At 47.8% G+C, this 21573-nt stretch overlaps 1 protein-coding gene across 1 annotated transcript; it reads left to right on the forward strand.

Annotated features, from left to right (window-relative positions):
* Positions 1 to 2307: 2307 nt before the first annotated feature.
* PRDM14 (PR/SET domain 14) lies at positions 2308 to 17307 on the forward strand. Its single transcript, XM_045004061.1, has 7 exons — positions 2308 to 2593; positions 6356 to 6412; positions 6506 to 6663; positions 7000 to 7270; positions 9265 to 9467; positions 12629 to 12730; positions 16769 to 17307. Exons 1-7 carry the CDS (start codon positions 2308 to 2310, stop codon positions 16994 to 16996), a joined length of 1305 nt encoding a protein of 434 aa, XP_044859996.1. The 3' UTR covers positions 16997 to 17307.
* The last annotated feature ends 4266 nt before the right edge of the window (positions 17308 to 21573 follow it).

Here is a 21573-nt window from a genome sequence, read left to right on the forward strand (position 1 = left end):
GGGAACAGCCCTGGCTCCAGCGGCCACAATGGGGGCACAGCCATGGAGGGTGCACAGCCCCTGCTCCGGAGCTGGCCGCAGCTGCAGCATAGGAGCATGGCCTCAACTGCAGCCCCCAACATGGCCCTGGGAAGCCGTGAGGGGGGTGCACAGCCCCTGCTGCAGCCCCCGCCAAGCCTGGGAGGCCGTTGGGCTGGGGCTGCAGGGTCCTGGTTCCAGCCAGCCCAAAGCCATAGAAGTCACGGAGGTCCGGTAAAGCCACAGAATGTGTGACTGCCATGACCTCCATGACTAAATCGTAGCCTTACCAATGATAATGTGGTAGCATTAACTCTGACTCGGGCCTCACTTTGGTTACGTAGTGTGTATCAGTTGATTCCCCTGGAAACAAAGCATTGTCTCCTCCAAAATAGGCACTTGGTATGTGCAGTGCCTACCTGTAATGGTCTTGAACCCTGTATTATGGCTAAGAGCAACTTGGGTCGTTGGAATCTGGATGCACACAGTCACTGATCAGTCGCTGAGCAAACCAAGGCTAGGGTAACTGATCACTTTGATTTGTGAATAAGAGAAACTGCAAGAGTGGCTCTTGCTGGGGGCCGGGCTAACGTCCCTCCAAGCCAAGGCCAGTCTAGACATCCCGGCTTGGGCAGCACCTTGTTTTCTTGCCCAATAACAATGATTTGTTTTTGGCATAGCACTGGGCAGGACCCCTGCTAAATGAGGCATTAACTTTCCCACCACTAGTCTATTCTAAAAGGAAACCACATCATATGCAGACCATGGGAGTCGAAATGATTTCAGCAACCCCAGCCTCATGTGGGGTTTCCCTTTGGGAAATATGGTCACCCGACACAAGGGGGTTGTAACTGCTTGAACAATCCCAGTATCTAAAGCAATGTAGATAGCGGGGAACAAAAACTATGTGTAGACAAGTCCTAACATGGGGTGAAACTTGACCCTAACTAGGCCTGTCCAGATCTTTCTGATGGTCTAGCTCAGTGATTCTCAGTCAGGGGTACGCATACCCCTGGGGGTACGCAGAGGTCTTCCAGGGGTACATCAGCTCATCTAGATATGGCTAGTTTTACTACAAGCTACATAAAAAGCCCTAGTGAAGTCAGTACAAACTAAAATTTCATACAGACAATGACTTATTTACACTGCTCTATAGACTATACAATGAAATGTAAGTACAATATTTATATTCCAACTGATGTATTTTATAATTATATAGTAAAAATGAGAAAGTACGCACTTTTTCAGTAATAGCACGAACCATGTATATATAGTTTTCTAGTTCTCATAATATTGTACTTTAATATCTGATTAGGAAGTTTCCATGTCAGATATATTGTTCCCCTACTAGTCTCCCATGGTGCCTATTCCAGATTAATGCAGTATTTTGTAGTTATGTAGATGGAAATATAACTTTCTATTTCAGATTTTAAAGTTCATGAAGCAGGCGGAAATCAGACTTGTAGTTATGAAGACCATTCTAAAATGTTTCTTGCTGTTTCAGCAATTATTTTGTGTAGTAACAGGCATATATTGTGATTCTGATAAATCCCTCACTCCTTTGGTAAAATTCTACCTTGCACTGCGAACACGTGTATATATATCAACATCAAATGTGAAAGAGTATAACCGTTGAGAATGTAGAAATCTTCAGAAATGGCCTAACTGTGCTAAGCCTATAAACTATTGAATGATAGAGGCTGGGAAGCTGAATTTACATTTCTTGGCGTCAGAACTAAGGCTGTTTTGATTTCTTAGGAGTGATGGAAATGCTCTTGATGAAAGAGGTGGTGATTTACATAAAGATTGTACATGATCTTTAACTCTGGATTTCTAGTATTTTTAGTGTTTGTGTTACTTAGGAATTGATTTTCTCCACCTTAACTCCAGGCTTGCTGATTTTTTCTTCAGCAGCTGTAGCTACAGATTTTTGCTTTACATGTTCTACATCAATGTTACATGTGCGTCCATTATATGATGGGGAAGCTGTTAGCCACGGCTCTAGCTAAAGCTGCCTCAGGAATGTATAGGTGTAAATCCTCCTCGGGATCTCCCTAGAGAAGCAGGGCTCTGGCCCTAGGGGTGTATTGATGCCTGAGGCAGATCTCTCTCCTGGCAGGAGTTGTTCTGCGATCTGGCTCCTGCTCTGTGTACAGTTAGTGAGAGAGAATAAGAAACCCGTCACCCCCTTACAGCAAGAAAAGGGCCCTGGTCTTGACTTCTAGCCTCCTCCTCTCCGCAGCCTCCTACCCCGCAGGCCCCTGCCCTGGACATCAGCGCTGAATGACAATGGGCAAAGTGCTGTCCCGCTGGCGGAACCGGCACAGGCCAGCTTTTGTGGCCTGTGCTGGCCGGGTGCGAATGCGGACTGGAGCGGGATCTCGGCTTGAGCAGCCCCGGGAGGCAAGATCCCGGCCCATGCGCGGCGCTGATGTCCTGCCACTGAGCTGCCCGGGCGCAGCGGAACCCAGCAAAGTGCGCGAGGAGGCGACGCCTCTGCAGCAGCCGCCTTCTCGGCTGGGCCTGGAGCCGAGGGGGCGATCGAAGCTGGCCAACGAGACCCACCCCCGCCCAGGCGGGTTCAGCCCAAACCCAGCCACGTTCCCCTGGGCGGGAGCGCTCCGTCCGCAGCAGCAGCAGCGCCTGGGGAAAAGCCACTAGCCCAGCCAGCGCCCGGAGGCTGCACCTGCAGAGAGCGGGCTCAGAGCCTGCCCTGCTGTTTGTTCCCGGCCCCTGTTCTGGTACTAGGTCGATTCCCTGTCAACTGCAAAGTTTCCCCTCCCTGCCAGCTCCCCGCAAGGCAGAAGAGCCAGCCCGCCTCAGGCTCATTACCAACGGGGTTGTGTGGTTAGGGAGGGAAACACGGTTACATTAGGGTGACCAGACAGCAAGTGTGAAAAAGCAGGACAGGGGGTGGGGGGTAATAGGCGCCTATATAAGACAAAGCCCCAAAGAATCAGGACTGTCCCTGTACAATCGGGACATCTGGTCACCCGCCCTCGGGTTAGATCCAGGCAAGACAGAGCCCAGTGCGAACGGAGCTTACACCTGTCTGTTAGCGCGGGGGCTGGCCGGGCTCGGTGCTTTTCCTGACTGTCCCCATTAGCCACCTTTGCCAGGTTCAGCCCTTTCCCCTGATGGGACTTCAAGGTAAGTTTCCTGCCCTAGCTAACATCGAGGGGTTAACAGCCGGGCGAGGCTGTAGATGGTCGTTCGAGGCAGAGACTCTGCCATTTCCCCCCGTTAAGAGCCGTTGCACATTCGCTACGTATGAAATAACCTAATACTCAATAACAAGCGGTGACTTACAGGGGGAGAGCGACACGCGCCCGAACAATTCTCCCCGGACCAGCGCTGCCGCTCCTGCGCTACAGTCATTCCGATGAAACTCTAGTCCTAGCATGAGGGGTTGGGTTTTCTGCTTTGCACTTATATATATAAACCCAAATCAAAATCCATCTGAAAAGGGATCTGCTTGGGGGATCCGTTATTCTTACCCACTTGTATTCCTGGGGCTCTGGGCCAGGCCCGGCCTGACATCGTCCCGCTGTGACTTTTTGCCTTTCCCCCTGCAGAATCTGTAAATAACCCTCAGCCCCGTCACCTCCTAAACCTCCAGCGAACCCCTGTGTGTACCCGTTGGGGAGCTCTGCGGAGGTGTGTGCTGCTCTTTCGGGAAGATGACAGACTGTCTGTCTCTCCCCCCTCCCCCTGCTCGGGCTGTGGCTTTCTCCGGCAGGCAGGTAGATTGAAGCAATACTGTGTTAAAGGGAGCTGCTCCCCCGTGGCACTAAAGAGATGAGCTGATCTTTGGCCAATAGCTGGGGCTGGGCTGGGGTGGGGGGAGGAGATGGGTCCCCTACCGTGTCCTTTAACACCATCTGCCTTGAACTGCCCACAAGCAGACCCAGCCTCTAGTGCCCAACCGAAGCAGGCTGCTCCGATGGATACCACCGCGCAGGACAGAGCCCCGCGGCCCAGCTAGGGCAGCCACCGCTCGCCGGCTAACAAGGGGCGAATCGGGACCATACTGGACCCTTGGACTAGAGAGAGAACCGAGGTGACCCAACTGTGTAAGTAGCATCTGTTTTGCAAACGCATCCACGGGCTTCCTACAGCTACTGCCCCCGCCCCCCGCCGGCTGAGGGCTCGGGCGCTCCAGATGTTTGCTGCAGCTGCGGGGTTGTTTAAGGCGCTGCCGTGGATATGTCCAAGGCCGGCGGCGGCGCTAGGAAGCCCTAAATCAAAGGGGGAAGTGGGGGACGGACTCGATCTCTTCTGCCTGGGTGGAGCGCGGGTCCATTGCCGGTGACCTCTCCCCCGACCCCGTGTTCTTTAATTCATGTGTCATGACCCCGGTTTGTTTCCCTTATTGCCCCATTGATCCTGCCCGTTAGGTCAGATTCATCGGCGCTGCCGGGGCTTCATCCTTCAGCCATTGTTAACTTGTTATCTGTCTATTAAAAATAAAGCCCTGGGAGAAGGAGGTTCCCCCCCTCCCCCTTCCCCTGCCGGCTCGGCCTCGCTTCTGCCTGTGCAGAGGGTCAGGGGTCTGTAGCCCGGTTACAAACTACCTGCTCTGAGCCCTCGAGCGGGACATGCACTAGAGCTGGGGGGCGGGGGGATCTGCTGGGGAAGGGCTGGGGCCGGATCCCTGTCAGCTCTCGTTGGAGCAGCTCCCTAGCCCCGCAGGGGCCGCTCTGGCCCCGGGCTCTCTGCAGCGCTTCCCAATCAGGGTGGGAAGCCCGATCCCCTTCCCTGGGGGCTGGCGCGCTGTGTATGGAAGAGCCCCAGCCTGGCACGGTTCCTGGTGGCGTTTGCGACCTGAGCGCAGATTTACCTGCCAAGCCGGCCGCTCTTCCCCACAGATCCCCCTTTCCCAGCTCCCGCCCCCCGTTCGTATCCTTGATCTGGCTGCAGAGCCGCAGGGGGTACGCGGGCCGGTGGCCAGGGCTGGTTGCTCTCGGTGCGGCAGAGCCAGCGGGGCTGGGCTGGAACCGCGAGGAAAGGCGGCTGTTCAGTGCCCTGGGCGGTGTCACTCCGGGGTCACCCCCAGTGCAGAGATCAGGCTCAGGGAGATCGGGGCCACCCCTGAGCAGGACGCCGCCTTCTCGCCTCTCCCCTCCCCCTTTCTTCCCTTCGCCTCTGCCCCACCGGGCTCCCCGCGGCTGTTGGGCAGGTGGGTTTAACAGCAGCCCCGCCCCGGCGCTAGCCAGGGCGGCCCGCGCGGTAGTTGCCCGGCTGGCGGGCGGGCGGGGAGAGGCGCCCAGGCAGGCTCGGAGGGGCAGAGGAGAAGCACTTCGAGCAGCTGGGCCACACGCCGGGCCGGGCCGGGCGGCAGGCGCCGGGCATTTCCCCTGCTCCGCAGACGGGGCGGCCCCGGTGATAAAGTGGCTTCTTCTCCCCTAGGCAGAGCGCGGCTGCTGCAGCAGCGGGGCCGCTCCGTGTAACGTGGTGTCTCCCCTTCCCCACAGGTTCCCTCCTCTCGCCTGCGGCTCCAGCCATGGCCCTGTTCCTAGCCGCGGATCCTGCCTCCAAAGACCCGGCTTACGCGGGAGAGACCCTCCGGACCAGCCCGGGGGACATCGCCGCCTATTACCCGCCTCCCCTGCCCCCCGCCCAGTACCGGGAGGCGCTGGGGCGCCCTCCCGACCCCTTCCACCCCCTCAAGTCCCTGGGGAGGCTGCTCGCCAGCTCCCCGCCTCTGGCCCCCTTCGGCTTCGCCGCGATCCCGGCCTTTCTGAGCCGGCCCTCGGCGCTGCAGGGCGAGCGGTCCCTCTGGCCCTTCTCCGGGCCGGCATCGCCCCGCAGCGGCCGGGCCCCGCCGGCGGCCCCCCCGGAACTGCCCAGCCGGGCGGGCGAGCTCTTCCCCGGCCCCGCCAGGAAGGGCAGAGCGGCGACCGCCAGCCGGCCCAGCGCCCAGGAGGAGCCCTGCCGCCCCTACCGCTTCAGCCAGGAGGATCTGCGCGCCGTGCTGTACGGGGCGGTGCGCGGCGCTGCGCACGCTGCCGCGGGGCCGCGGTGTCCGGCTGCCAGCCCGGGTAAGGTGCCAGTCACCTCGGGGGAGCGCGTCCCTATGGGCCCCGAGTCCACCCCGCACGCTGCTCGGCCCTTTGCATGGACCCAAGCCCGAGCTCCCGGGGAATCGCCTCCTGGGAGCCCGGAGCCCAGCCCGGCCGGCAGGGTCACAGCTCCCCGGGTAAGGCCCGGCCCTGCAAACACCGTTCCGCTCGGCCGGACCGGGCTCCCCCATCACTGCCCGCAGCTGTCCCGTGCAATGTGGGGCTGGGACAACCGGCCCGCCTGGGCTAACCAGGGGGTCCTGTTCTGTTCGCAGGAGATGCCGAGTCTCCCGCTCCGCTGCTGGACAGAGAGTCCCTCCAGTTACCCGAAGGTAGGTGGGACCGCAGGGCTCAGGTGCATCAGGACGCGCTCGCTGAGCTCCTGATCAGACCGCCCGTATTTCTCTTTTCCTCTCGCCCTCCAGGTTTGTCGGTGCTGCAGACGCTGCACGGGGAAGTTCTGCAGCTGGGGGTGTTCTGCACCCACCTCATCCCCAGGGGCGTCCGCTTCGGCCCTTTCCAGGGGAAAGTGGTCAACACCAGCGAGATCAAGATTTACGATGACAATTCCTTGATGTGGGAGGTAGATGGGCGCACTCCTAGGACATCACACTGGGGCGGCCATTGCACCGAAAAAGGCTCTTTGATGCCTTGCTACTTGGGGTGGTGGCTTTGTCCTCAACACCTGCAGAAACATATGGAAAGACAATAATCAAAGCCTTGATCCAGCCCCACTAACCTTTCCGTTGACTTGAATGAGGAATCCCAAAGAGCAAGGACATGTTTCATTGCCCATATATCGGCTTTATTCGTGCAGGGATCCATGTAAATTGTGTACAAACGGGTTATACGGGGGAAGGTTTCTAACACCCGAAGTGCTAGGAAACCTGACAGGTTTCTTTCCCCATGTTTTATCCAGATTTTCGAAGATGGTCGCTTGAGCCATTTTATAGATGGGAAAGGAGCCTCGGGAAACTGGATGTCCTTAGTAAACTGCGCCCGATTCCCAGAGGAGCAGAATTTGACAGCTATTCAGTGCCAAGGCCAAATATTTTACGAAAGCTGCAAAGAAATCTTACCCAACCAGGAGCTGCTGGTGTGGTATGGAGACTGTTATCTGCAGTTCCTGGGCATCCCCATCAGTCTGAAAGGGGCGACGGAAGGAAAGGGATCCCAGCAACAGCCAGAAGGTCAGTGCTTTCACAGGGCCCCGTGGAAAGGCTTGTTACCATTTGTCCGTGGACCTGTCTGTTCTTTATCAATGCCAGTGATTATTTCGTTGTGATTATAATCACAGAGCTGCTTGTGTTCTGAATGTTTCGTTTCGCGTTTGCTTAGAACAAGACCATTTAAAGTGAGTTGCAGATTCCATTTGTGTAAGAATCGCTATTGCCTATTTCCATTTATTTTACATGAATTTCAGTCTCCGGTAAATAAATTAAGTCTTTTCCAACCTTTTCAGGGGGTGACAAGTTCTGCTTCCAATTCAGGGCGGAAACTTTCTACACGATTTAGTTTAAATAGCACCATTAGATTAAAGACAATTACAAGTCAAGGAACAGGATCCATCCTTCCATTCCTTTACTTATTTGTTCAAATCTTAAAATCCTGAGGCAGAAATTCCCCGGAGGGGCTGAGGAAGCTGAATATTTATGACCAGGGTAGCCAAGGGCTCTGCGCAAAACTTCTCTGTTTGAAGACATTTGCAACCGACTGAGATCGCAAAACAGGGATGAAAACCCGACAGCCAGCTCCCCAGACTTCACGCCATTTACTTCGGGGTTGCAGTCTTATTTGTATTGTGAACAAAAGATGTAATTTAGCACATAAAATCCAAGTGTTCTACAAATGGTGATTTCTGCCCGCAAAGAACTTGGAAACTAAAGTAACTTGTGGTTGGAGAATATGGTCCCGTTCTTGATCTGTTTAAAATCAGTGGCCCAGAATTCCCCCATTGGCTATAATCGGCAAAAGAGGACCCTGAATCAGATTTATATTTAAACATTCTGGCTCACTTGCCCACACACATTTTCATACCGTTTTGATCTTCAGTTGTAATTTTCACATTCACATTCTTCATAAAGGGGGCAGACGGTTTACACAGTAATCAGATGGTGCCAGGAAAGATGTGGTGTCAGAGAAGACGCTGTCTTGTGGGGAAGACAGGATTCCAAAGCGAATAAATAAAAGACATCAGTTTTAGGTAGCAACACTGTATTCTATAGAAAACATGTTGCATTCATATGTATACATATGTTAGAATGATACTATATGAATGTATCAGGGAGACAGACTCACTGAAGAATGGTTCAGCTGACTGCAGCAATAACAAAACAAAGTGATTCTGTGGACCCCTGAGTATCTAGTAATTGTCATTCTTAGGTTGTTTAACCCTGACAGAGGATTTCATTTTAAGGCTTGACTCAAGAATATTATTTTCGATTTGTAACCATGGGAGGAATTGATATTGAAATACTTTTGTCATAGGGAGGAAGCCAAGGAAATTGTTAGAATCTGTTTAAAATACAGTAGAAACTTTGAGTCTAAAACAAAAACACACACTTGTGTAGTACATAATTGACATTACTTTTAAAACTTCAAGCAACATATGCAAATTGATTTTTAAGTGGAAAATGAAACACACATTACCAGTAACCAATATTAATAAGTATAGAACCAAACCAATGATTTATCATGGGTGTGTGTGTGTGTGGGGGGGTTATGTTGCAAAAATCAGGTTTGCTTTGTCAGATATTCATGTGCAGTAGTTGTTTTACTTCGGGGGGTGCATTCAGACAGGAAATGGAGATCTCCGTTTAGAGGAAAGAGACAGAAGGGGGTGAAAGCCTGACCTCATTGAAGTCAATGGCAAACGCCCAGTGATTTCAGTGGGGTCAGGATTTCATTCAAGAAATATTTGTCTGCGCCACACTCTTGTAAATCTGGTAAAATGTAAGAACACAAAAAGGAAATCCAGTAAGGTGCTTAGCAGACTTCAGTCTAGTTTGTAAACTCCCTTGTATTTTTCTAACTATGTTGTAATTCTTGTTTACAATTATTGCAATTCTAAAAAGCTACAATTCTCCTTGGTTGGGTTCCAGCTCAGAAAGACGATGACATTTGAAACTGACAGCTATTTACCTTGAAGTATTTAAGTGATGGTACTTTCCCTTGTGTTGCACAGAATCTGGGGAGAGTTACAAATGCGAGAGATGTGGCAAGGTATTTGCCTACAAATACTACAGAGACAAACATCTGAAATACACTCGCTGCGTAGATCAAGGAGACAGAAAATTTCCTTGCCATCTTTGCAACCGATCCTTTGAAAAGAGAGACAGACTGAGGATCCATATTCTGCATGTCCATGAGAAACACAGACCTCACAAGGTAAGGATTGCATCTGGTTTGGTTTGTTCCTCTCTCCAATTTTTCCTCTCACACTCTGGGCGATGGTTCCTGTATGAAATCTAGGAGCAAACCCAAGGAATTGTCCTAGACCCCTCAATCCCAAATGACAGTTGTAAATTACAATCCCTCTAGGATGCTTTAATGCTGACATTTAAAGAACATGTAAAAGCAGCAAAGAGTCCTGTGGCACCTTATAGACTAACAGACATATTGTAGCATGAGCTTTCGTGGGTGAATACCCACTTCGTCGGATGCCATCCGGATGCCATTCACCCACGAAAGCTCATGCTCCAATACTTCTGTTAGTCTATAAGGTGCCACAGGACTCTTTGCTGCTTTTACAGATCCAGACTAACACAGCTACCCCTCTGATATTTAAAGAACATGTACACCTTGAAAGCATATCACCTGCTAGTACAATTCATATCACACCATGAAAGTACCTGCAGCTTTCAGCAGGGCTCCCATTGCAATGTGAACTCACCCAATGCTGGGGTAGTTTGAAATGGACAAGATTTGAAAGCGAAGTCAGTGCCTTGTAGGGTGAGCAGATGTCCTGATTTTATAGGGACAGTCCTGATATTTGGGGCTTTTTCTTATATAGGTGCCCATTACCCCCCATCCCCTGTCCCGATTTTTCACCCTTGCTACCTGGTCACCCTTAGTGCCTTCCTAGTGAGACAAGTGCAGGGGCGGCTCTATGTTTACTGCCGCCCTCAGGACGACTGACACCCCCACCCCCTTTGAATAGCATCCACCCTGTTATGAGGAAGAGGTAGGGGTGTGTGTGAGTGTGAGAACCACGTATCCCTTTAAGGGTTACCATGGTTTGTAGGGTGTTTTGCTGCTTTTCTCTGTGAATTCCCAGCTCTGTTCCGCTACAACCGCCTCTCTTGAGCAGCAGGGAGTTAAAGTTTGAGCTGGCACCAGCCGCTCTGAATTAACACAATCGGGCAAGGACAGTTCCGCCGGCAGCGAGGAGGCTGCAGCCCCGGCTGCCCCGAAAGCCGCAGGCACGCAAAGGCAAAGCAGGAGTTCAGGGGGTTCTCTATGAGGCTGAGCGTTTTTCTCTTGCCGATTATATTTGTCCCAGTTAGCAAAGTCTGAGGGCTCAAGTTAGCGAGAGTGTCCGCCAGCTCACTTTCCTTCCTACATTAATCTAAACGTCGGCGTGGTTGTGTGAACTGCTGTCACGGTATAGATCATACGGTTAATGATTTGTCTGTTTGGAGGCTGAGAGCAAGCAGCACGGAGGATTACAGAGATGATCCTACCAGGAAACAGTCCATCCTCCTTTAAGAGGACGAATACTAGCACCGATCTGTATCATCACAGACAATTACACTTCCTGACTCAGGGGCTTCCCGAGATTTCTGCGTGTTTGTATCCAATGAGACTAGCTGTAGCTTTGGGACTCTGCTTTCTCCTCATTTCAGCTAGATACTTTAAACAGGAAGGTGGCAAAGGTTTAAATCTAAATATCTAGAATATTCTGTTATGGGAGCAAATGTATGTTGTGGTATTTGGCTAGTCTCCACCAAAGACCCTTCTCTGGGCATAGGCTTCTCTCAGATGCATTGGCAATATAAAAACAAGGAATTTTCATAACTGCTCAGTCAGGATAACCACCTGAATTTTGATGTGACACAACAGAGTATGTAATATTTCAACAACCTCTTACTTTCATATGAGCTGAAATATCATCCTGACTATTTCATAGTTCCTCCTGAAATAAAGTGAACTTCCCAGTGAAGGTTGTTATAGCTAGATCAGCAATATTTCAATGTAATAATAGTACAGAAATAGTATCACACTGATTTAGAAATAGGGATTAGAGATTTAGATTAAAATGTGAGTTTATTAAATAAGAGTTTTAGAATGTTATGTCTTTCTTTCTGTCTTTCTTTCACATGCATTTTTCTTCTGCATGCAATTCACATTAAATGTCTAAACAGAAAGAAAGACATTTCTGTTTAGACATTTAATGTGAATTGCATGCAGAAGAAAAAATATTGCAAGCCAAATCAGCAGAATGAAGAATCCATTGTGCATAGACTTTACATTCAATTAAGTCAGAGCATGTTTTTAATGGAAAGGGTATATACTGAAACCATATATTGTTTAAAATTTCTAATTTATTTTTAAAAATTACTCTATTAATCACCAGTCCTGGCTGAGTTTATTTAATATTATGGATAAGAATTTCACTCATGCAGATCATAACTGAAAATTACAATTCATGTTGAAGTCCATGCCAGTTTTTCAATACACTTCAATAAGCTTTGAGTTGGGCTCTATTCTATCACAGGCAGCTACAGAATATGCACCACGTTATTCAGATTATTACTTATTTTGTTAAAAGGAGGGCAGTGATCTTTCAGTTAAACTATGTGGGTGGGAATTCTGAAGACTGAATGCTCTTAGAACTGAGCTGGATAGTATAATGACTTTTTTTTTTAATATATCAAAATGGTCTTTTTTCAAAAATGAAAATTTAAAAATATATTTTTGGATTTTTTTAATGACAATATTTATTACCTCATTACCATTATTGAAATGGTGGCAGAAAAATGTTCACTTACCAAAAACACAGCTTTTCAGGGAGGAGGGAGAGCTCAGTGGTTTGAGCATTGGCCTGCTAAACCCAAAGTTGTGAGTTCACTACTTGAGGGGTGATCTAGGGTGCACAAAAAAACAAAACAAAAAAACACACCTTAGAGACAGTACTTGGTCCTGCTAGTGAAAGCAGAGGACTAGGCTCAATGACCTTTCAAGGTTCCTTCCAGTTCTATGAGATAGGTATATCTCCATATAATTTTTTAAATAATTTTTTATTAAAAATTAATTTAAAAATATTGAACATTTTTGGAAAAATGTAAAATGGGTCCATTTTTAACCCCACAAAGTGGAACCAACTTGGAAATTGCCTATGCTTTTATATTTGTTTTTGACCAGCTCTAATAAATATACATTAAAACATTTTGCCTCTTATGAGTTAAATTAGTTGTATTAGATTTGTGTGTGTGTGTATCTATACATCACATAGACATCTCTGTATCATTTTCAACAGTTATTGGCTTGTGTTCCGACAGGAAATCCTTCGCTATTGTGTGTTTGTGTTAACTTTGTTTTCCCTCTAGTGCTCAGTATGTGGGAAGAGTTTTTCACAGTCCTCCAGCCTGAACAAACACATGAGGGTGCACTCTGGAGAGCGTCCCTACAAATGTGTGTACTGTAACAAGGTAAAGGAAAATCAAATCCTCTTAAGAGCTTGCTTTCTCCCATAGCTTACCTGTAGATTTTCAGTACAGCACAGTGTGACCGGGTGCTTTTCTTTGTAGTTCTTTTTAATTATTTTTTCTACTTCAGGTACTATGAGCCTCTTTTTATAGGTTTTTCAAACCACCCAAAGAAAAGAATCCACAAATTGGCTAAAATTATTACTTTGTTTACTTAATGAGAACTGTTTTTTAAAAAAGAAAGTGGAAGTGATGTGGGAAGGATGGTTCTCTGGCTCAGGCTCTGGACTGGGACTCAGGTTTAGTTCCCCCTTTAACTACAGATTCCCTGTTTGACCTTGGGCAAGACCATCCATCTACCTTGTGCCTCAGTTCTCCATCTGCAAAATGGAGTTAGTAATAGGTCCTTACCTCACAGGAGGGAGGTATGAGGATTAAATCTATCAGTGCTTGTTAGGGGCTGAGATACTATGGTAGATACCTAGATAGAAACGTGTGGTTTGAACCACTTCATGGGTCCTTACTGGCTCCCCTTCAGAATCAAGTAGTACTTGAGCTTATTAGCACTGCTTGATGAAAACTTGGTCTGCTCCACAGGCCTGATCCTGCAACTCTTATTCATATGAATAATACCGACATTGAAGTCAGTGGGGCTATATGTGAGTAAAAATTACTCACATGATTAAGGTTTCAGAGGGGTAGCTGTGTAAGTCTGTACCAGCAAAAACAACGAGGAGTCCTTGTAGCACCTTAGAGACTAAATTTATTTGGGCATAATCTTTCATGGGCTACAGCCCACTTCGTCAGATGCATGAAGTGAAAAAGTTTTGTATGAGGCATCTGTACACAGGCAGTTCTTTGAAAGAGCCAATTAGAAAACATGTGTTGTGTAGCTTTGTTTAAAAACCTCTGCTTCTAATACTGCTCCTGCTAATAATCTAACCACTTCCTTCCATGGCTTGATATGACAAAGATGCAGCTAGAAGGAAGGGTTGTTACTGATCAGAGCTTGGATAATACATTTTTGTGGAAAAACCCATGGAAGGAAGCTTTAGGGAGGAAATTCTGTTCCTCTCCTATTGTTCCATCAGGATGTGTGTGGGGTCTGTGTCTCACGGAATAGGCAACTGAAATTTGGTGATCTTCAGGGATCTATGCGTAGGCGCAGGAAGTAGGAGTGTGGGGGCTGCTGCAGCATCCCCAGGTTTTATGTGGGGTCCCAGCTGTGCATGCCAGGTCCCAGCTGCTGGCCCCGTGCCTGCCCTCTGCTGTGGCCCCAGCCTCGGCCCCTTTACCCCTGCCCCTCCTCCTGGAGGCTTGGCCCGGCTCCTGGCCTCAGCTTGGGAGGTGGGGGGCACAGTCAGGGGTAAGGGGGTACGAGGTAAAAAGTTTGGGGATAGTTTTGCTGGCTTTCAGCACCCCCACCATAGAGAGCATTCCAGTGCCACTGGATCTATGTGAGGTCAGGCCCCTCCACATGCAGTTTCTCTGCTCCTGACGGCCTCCCATTCCTTACCCTGTTCTGGCAGCAGCAACTCTGCGGACCTCCTGAGAAGCTGTGTGGAAAAGATATAGTCTGGCTTTATTGCTTTTCTGCCTAACCTGTGTGGGACTGGAGAGAGGAGCCCTTACACATTCTCCCCGACTCTTTTCCCCGTCCCTGACCTCCTCACAACCTATTTGGCTCCTACCCCTTCCTCTAGCACACCCTGGACCCAGGGTACGTCTGCCAGTGGCATCTGGGAAGGGGAGGATGGTGCTGTGAATCCTTCCACACGGAATGGGGACAGCTGCATGTAAATGATCTGCTCTGGGCAGAACTGCGTCTGGGTTGAAATGTTACATGAACATTGTTAGGACTCAGGATGCTCAGGGACAGTCTGTCCTGTCCATGGTTTGCAGATGTCTCAGCTGAAATACTTGATATACTTTTAATGTGAGGTTACTTTTGTATACAAATTGTTGCAAACAGGTGTAGTGGTCTGACTGTCTCCTGCTGCAGCAACGAAACTCCTGGGGTGGGTTTTGTCTGTGTTCTACTCTCCCAACCTCTTGTGTGAAGTGAAATTTCATCCTTAACTTGCTGGTCATGAGTACAGATGGCAGGGCTTCTACCAGAGTGAGGGAATAGATCTTTCTGTGTAGTGTTGGACTTCTTTCAGCATTGAGCTCTGGCAGTCCCAAAAGGAGTCCCAGATCAGACTAGGGCTATGTCTACACTACCACTTTTATTGGTATAACTTATATTGCTCAGGGGTGAGAAAAAAACACACCCCGAGCAACATAAATTACATTGACAGAAGCACTGATGTGGCCAGCACTGTGTTGGCGGGAGATGCTCTCCCGCTGACATAGGTATCACCGCTCACTGGGGGATGGGAGAGCTCTCTCCTGTTGGCATCTATATAGGAGATCTTACTGCTGCACTGGTACAGTTGTGCCGCTGGACGGTGTCTAGTGTAGAGATGGCCTAGAGATCACTAGTTCTCAGACTGTAAGATGCAGTTCTCCCAGGGAGTTGCCAGTAGATTTCTGAGGTGGTGCAAGTCTCTCTTCTTAATTCTCTACCATTCCAGAACATTAGTTGCTCCTCCTAAACTCTCATCATTTCTCTTGTCTCCCCTAACTTACTGCTACTGTTCCAAAGTAACCTTGCTTTTTCTGGCTCAGCCAGTGCAGCTGCAGCCTTCAGATGAAGAAAGAGAGGCATGGAGAAATTCAGTAAGTTGCTCAAGGTGACAGTGGAAGACTGGCAGAGACTGATGCAGAATTGAGGTTACCTGACACCCAGTCCTGTTCCTTAACAAGACCATTCCTCATTTCTCTGTATAATATATACCCCCAAGCTCCTTTGCAGTCTGAGTATCAAATCAAATGATCTAGAGGTGCAGCTCTGCTTGGAAAGCAATGGCTGTTGGTGGTTAGGTGAAGAAGGGATTTGTGGGTAATGCAGCTACACCAATTTATAGCACCTGAGGAGATAGCCAATGTTTTTCTTGTGGGTGAGTGAAAGGGTAGTTATTTATATTCTGTTGATCTTGCTGGTCTGTTAGAAGTGCTCTCCTGCTGTCAGTCGCTTGTCTATATGCCCTGTTTGGATTCGTGAGGCATTATTTGCTGTATGTTAAGGAGGACAGCTAAGATCTCATTAGAGCAGAAAACAGCAGTGGGGCCTTTTTCCACCAACCTCCATGAAGAATAGTAGTAAGGTGGGAGAATGTGTAAATATGCTGAAGGCATGTTCTGTGAGTAAGGGAGAGAGAGCTGGGTTGGGAGCTGTTTCCTTCAAGGAAAGGAGTAAGGAATGTTGGGTGGTAGAGAAGGAACAAAATTAATTAGGCTAAGAAAAAAAAAAGAAAGAGAAAAAATGAGTCCCCTTAGTTCTGATGCGCTGAATTCCAACCCTTTATATGCGAGTACCAAAAAGGTAGCGTTAGCAGCGATAACCCAATCATTTCTTTGTTTTTATGAATTTAAATGAGACCCTTTACAGAAATAAAACCTAGATTTCTTTTGTGTGGGTTAGGTTCTTGAAAACAAATACTGGAACAAGGGAACTGGGGTAAAAAACCCAGTGTCTAATAAATACACAGCTAATTAAAGATGTTATTGACCTGACCCAGCCTCCTTTGACACATGGAAAATATATGCTGGTGTCTTCCAGTCAGAAATAGTTTAATTATAACCAGCAAGCTGGATTTTCTTCCCTTGCTAGTGTAAGGAGTCCACTGACTTTTGGTGGCGTTAGTTCTGACCTATGCTGACTGGGGTAGGGGACACGAGAATCAGCCCCTGAGAGTCCTGCTTCTATGGCTTCATTTCTGAATGAGCAGAATAATCTAAGGGCTGTTCCAGCAATGGAGATTCTGTTGCCCTTCTGATGGGGAACAGATTGACTAATGCTTCAGTATCGTGCTAACCTTCCTATGTGTGTCTTCAGTGCTGGGCGGGGGTGGAGCCTTTCGGAGATTATTTTCTAGACAATTGTCTAACCACTTTTAAACTCTTTTCTCCCCTCCTCCATGCCGGCCACCTCTTCAGGCATTCACAGCCTCCAGCATCCTGCGCACTCACATCCGACAGCACTCGGGAGAGAAGCCTTTCAAGTGTAGACACTGTGGCAAAGCCTTTGCCTCCCATGCGGCCCATGACAGCCACGTGCGGCGCACACACAACAAGGACAAAGGCTGCACTTGTACCGTGTGTGGCAAGAACTTCCTGGAGCAGGAGGAATTCCGATTCCATATGAAGTTCCACGCCGCTCTTTAGCCAGCAGCCCTGCGTTTGGAGCTGCATGTAGCTGTGTGGGTGTGTTTGGTGTGTACGTTTCAGAAGATAAAATTCACCCTTGTGCTGGAGAAGAGCCCAGGGCCTAGGCATCATTTACATCCCCTCATGGATGGCTTGAGTGGTCTCTTGGCCTTGTGCTGGGACTTCCACAGGGGTGTCCCCGCCGATAAATGTCTTATGTGAGCGTGACCATGAACGTTTTTGTGCTTCCAATGTGATGTCTCCATGGACTGTCCAGAATGATGTACAGAAACTCCTTTGGCTGTGTTGTTACCAGGTGTGTTTTGTAAAACCAGTGTAGACCATTTTTTACTTTTGGGGCTCTGCTCCAGTTCTGAAGCTTATTTTCCCCTATTAACCGGTTATTATTTTATGAAGTGTATCATTCCAGCCATTTTGATGCACATAAGGCACAAGTCTATTTTTGTGAATGAGTGTGAGCTGGCTCTGATGTGTATTGCCTGTTCAAGTAGGGCATGTGTGTTTCTGGGCATTTAGTCCCTTTATTCAGTGGCATATTGGCTGAGAAAAATGCTGGGGACGACCATTCCATGCAGGGGCAGAGTGGAGCCCACATATCCCAGGAGGAGCAGCAGGAGACAGTCTGCTTCAGGAAGGCAGCTCCCAGGCATGTAAAGGGTGCCTGCTTGCTACTAAATAGTTGTGGGTTACAGCACAGTGGCCACCCAGCTCTGCTGGCCAGTGCAAGTGGGGATGGAGCTATGGTTTTGCCTCCTTTCCATCTCTTTAGGAGAGTAGGGTGGAGGCAGGCCCTGAGCTTCCCAGATGCAATTCTGCTGGCTCCTGCGTGAGTCAGTCACATAACTGGGAGAAGGCTGCATGCAGCTTCTGCTCTGTGCACCCACGTGAGGCATGTCTATCCAGCAACTAGACACCCATGGCTGTGCCAGCCAACTCCTGCTCATGGAGCTCAGGCTGCAGGGCTGTGTCATTGCTGTGTAGAGTTTTGGTTTCAGGTGGAGCCTGAACTCTGGGACCCTCTCGTCTTGCAGGGTCCTAGAGCCTGGGCTCCAGCCTGAGCCTTGAAGTCTAACCAGCAATGAAACAGCCCTGCAGCCTGACCCCTGCAAGCCTGAGTCATCTGGCACAGGCCAGCTGCAAATTTTTCTTTGCTGTGTAGATATACCCATAAGGGCCAGGAACACTCTGGCTGCGGTTCTTTTGTTTCAGTACTTTCCCTTGTCTGTATGGCAGAGAAATGTTCTATTACATCAGACCATGTCAAGGCAGGTAGCATCTATGAAATCCTTTACCTCTTGTGCTGTTCTGTATAGGGATCACTTGGATCCTGACACTAAAATCCGTAGCCTTTTCTACTTTCTCATTTTGTGTGCTTACTGCATTATTATTATGGCGCTGCTATTGGATGCTTGGGTTGTTTGTTGTTTTTAGTGTAATTCAGGTATAACAGAGCTTATGAAAACCCAGTTCTGCTACATTAGCAGAGTCCCCTATCTCAGTTACAGCAAAGGGCATATTGGTTTAAATATAAGCTCTGAAGTACAAGATGGGCACAGGAGTTCTTGAGGTTGTTAGTTTTGAGATATATGCACTGAGGGTCAAATCCCACAAACTCTCTGATTGCAAAATTCCCATTGGAGTCAAAGGGAGTCCCACATCCTGAGTGACGACCTGAAGACTTGATCCTCCATTTCCTATTGATGTTGCAAATTGAGGTTTCTTCAATCCATCATTGATTTTTCTTAAGCAAAATTGAAGCCTTTGTTTATATAACTCTAAATGACCTCCAGGGGAGCTGTTGGGTGCTGTTAAAAAGCCCACTTATTTAGGCAGCTAAGTATGGATTTAGGATATTTACTTCAGGTTCCTATTTTTAAAAATCTTGGCCGTGTGTGTGTGTGTGTGTGTTTCTTTTAGTCCTTTTCAACCCTCTTGAAACTAAAGAAGGGCCCAAACTAAAACCCGAGATCTGCTCCCTTACTACTTCTTAGGTGTATCCTGGATCCTGATCTGAGTTTTACCAGTAGCCTGTTTTATAACAAACGGAACCAATCACCCTTGATCAAAAAGATCCCAAACTTTGGAGAGTCCAAAATCCAGATTATGCAGCCACATAAAGTGAAATCCAAAGTCCTAACAGAATTTTTTTTCTCTCTTCAACACACAGGGTGAAATCCAGTCTGGTGTAGAGGCTCAGCAAAAGGCGTATGCACTAGTTATATCCTGCTGAAGCTGGGGGGTGCAGCAGCCTTGTGGTAGCCCTTTGCACCAGTATGAATTTCACCCACCGATTACCTGTGACTGGGAAGCTGTGATTCTTTCTTTTACTTTTTAAAGAAAAACAAAGAGAATTGAAACCTTTGTTTAAAAACCTCTTCCCAGCCCAGTAAGGATTTACATGGACTTTGCACACAAATAATGGAGAAATATGGATCACATTTTGAGCCTACAGATCTTGACCGTGTCCCTTTTAGTCACAGAGCTAGAAAAATGTTGCTTGCTTGTTTCATTTCACTAGCCAAATAATATGTATATATTGATTTGCACTAATATTTCTATTTATTGTTGCACACTCATGGTTTTCATGGATAAAAATCTTGCAAGGAATATTTATAAAATGATTTAATTGTAAATGAAATGTTTAGGTTCAGCATTAGGCAATCTAGTCAATAAATATTGTATATATGTGTAGGGGAAAGTGGATGAAGGTTTTGTTTGTTCTGGAATATTTTGCACATATTTTGGTACCAAAGATGCTGATAGCATAGAAAGGACACATTAAGAGCCTAAGTGCTGAATTGATGAAATTCCCTCCCATGCAGACAGCCAGCACGGAGCTCATACATTACTCAAATCATGCTGAAGTATAGTTGGGGGGTTTATATGGGGCTTCACTTGCTGGCCCTCTACACAGAGGTGATTTTCACCCTTATAGAGAACTCCCATTCACAAAAATGGGAGTTTGGTGTGTGAATAGCTTTTTGGTTCAGGCCCTTAATTAACTCAGGATTCTATGAAATCATCAGCTACCTCAGCAACAAACCAAATGTGTCTGACTTACTAAGAATTAGCTAGAAGTGCTGTGAAATGCATACAGATAGTTTCCCGGGTAGGTAACGCTCACCATCGCACATATGTGAGGATTATTTATGGAACTGTGGGGCCTCATTGTTTGTAGTCCTTTAGTTGTCTATACTTTCCTCTGGTAGAACGTTACACTCTATGAAACCACAAGCCATGGTTTTGAAACTCTGCTATAGCGCAGTTTTATCAAACTGTGAGGGGGAATGCGATTCTGATAGTAGGTATCCTGTTTGTTATATTGCATTTCAAACCTGTAAATCTGTGTTTTTATGTTAATTATTAAGAATGCTACTGTGAGATTAATGCAGAAAGCACTCAAACTAAATAAATGCTATGAGGTTCTGGCTTTCAGAAGAGGGCTGCAGAGTTTCTCCATTTGATTGGTAATACATGTATTTACATTCTAAATCCTTATACAGAAATATAAAATGAAGCAATTGACATCTTGGCAAACTCAGCCAAATGCATCTTGAGTGTAAATCACACATCCCTAATACAGCTGGAGCAGCTGGTCTCTGTGCTGGGAATTAAGGGCTGGCTAGATGGCAGTTGGCTTCAATGGGAGGTGAGACTGCCAAGCACTTTACAGGAATGGGCCTAAATGGATATGCCTGAGTTCTGGCCACTGAATCATAGATCCAGCTCCCTCCCCATTGTGAATCACGTGATGATCCCAGGCTTATGCCAATAAAAGCCTTTTGCCACACGGAAATATATGTGTGGAGAATCCCAATTCTACCTGCAATTCCCATTACACAGCACCTGAAATGCAACTGTCTCTGGGACGGAGGGTGGCAACTGACCAACGCACTAGAGTGGAGAAAAGGAAATAAAGCCGCATGGCTCTGCAGAACACAGCAAGCGTGAAAGTGGCTTGAATTGCTCCCTGAGTCCCAGGGTGGGACAGCGCTGTCAATTCTTAGTCTCTGCCAGGGGAAATGCAATGATTGTCAAAGTAAGCATATGCACAGGCATTGAGGTTCCTGCAGCGTAAAGCAGGAGAAAGATGAGGCTTATATTAGGGAATGCTCCTTTTACCTTCTGTAGTCTATGCATGTCCTGTTCGTGGACAATGTGCTAATGTTTCCTTCTAGAGGATTTAAATTGTAAAAGAATGTTTGCCCCTTCTGTTGAAATGCTGCTAGGGGCCTGGCAAAAATAGCCCCAGACGGCTCAGCTGCGAATGGGATTTCATGTCCATGTATTGGGGGCAGGGGGGCAGTGTTTGGGGAAGGGTGTGCTGCACTTTTTCATCTGGCATGTTCTCCGAAGTATCGCTTGCTGTAAATGTAGCAAGGCACTGCCATTAAAGCAGCTGTGCTGTTTGTCCAGTGTAAGGGAGAATATTCATGACAAAGCTAAGCGTAAAGTCTCAGGATCCTTTCTCCTGGGATTATCCCAGCTGTTAGATCCCTTTGCACCAAATAATTAAATTCTGCTAGCCATATCTGAGGTAATACGTACTTCTATCCAGCTGCCTTAACAGAAAC

Source organism: Mauremys mutica, chromosome 2 (assembly GCF_020497125.1).
Source record: "Mauremys mutica isolate MM-2020 ecotype Southern chromosome 2, ASM2049712v1, whole genome shotgun sequence".
Lineage (NCBI taxonomy): Eukaryota > Metazoa > Chordata > Testudines > Geoemydidae > Mauremys > Mauremys mutica.

Excerpts from the sequence above, each read along its gene's own strand:
- PRDM14 (XM_045004061.1), top strand. The coding sequence starts at position 2,308 with ATGGGCAAAGTGCTGTCCCGCTGGCGGAACCGGCACAGGCCAGCTTTT. Across the intron at positions 7,271-9,264 it reads ATCCCAGCAACAGCCAGAAG|AATCTGGGGAGAGTTACAAA; the intron begins GTCAGTGCTTTC and ends TGTGTTGCACAG. Across the intron at positions 9,468-12,628 it reads AGAAACACAGACCTCACAAG|TGCTCAGTATGTGGGAAGAG; the intron begins GTAAGGATTGCA and ends TTTTCCCTCTAG.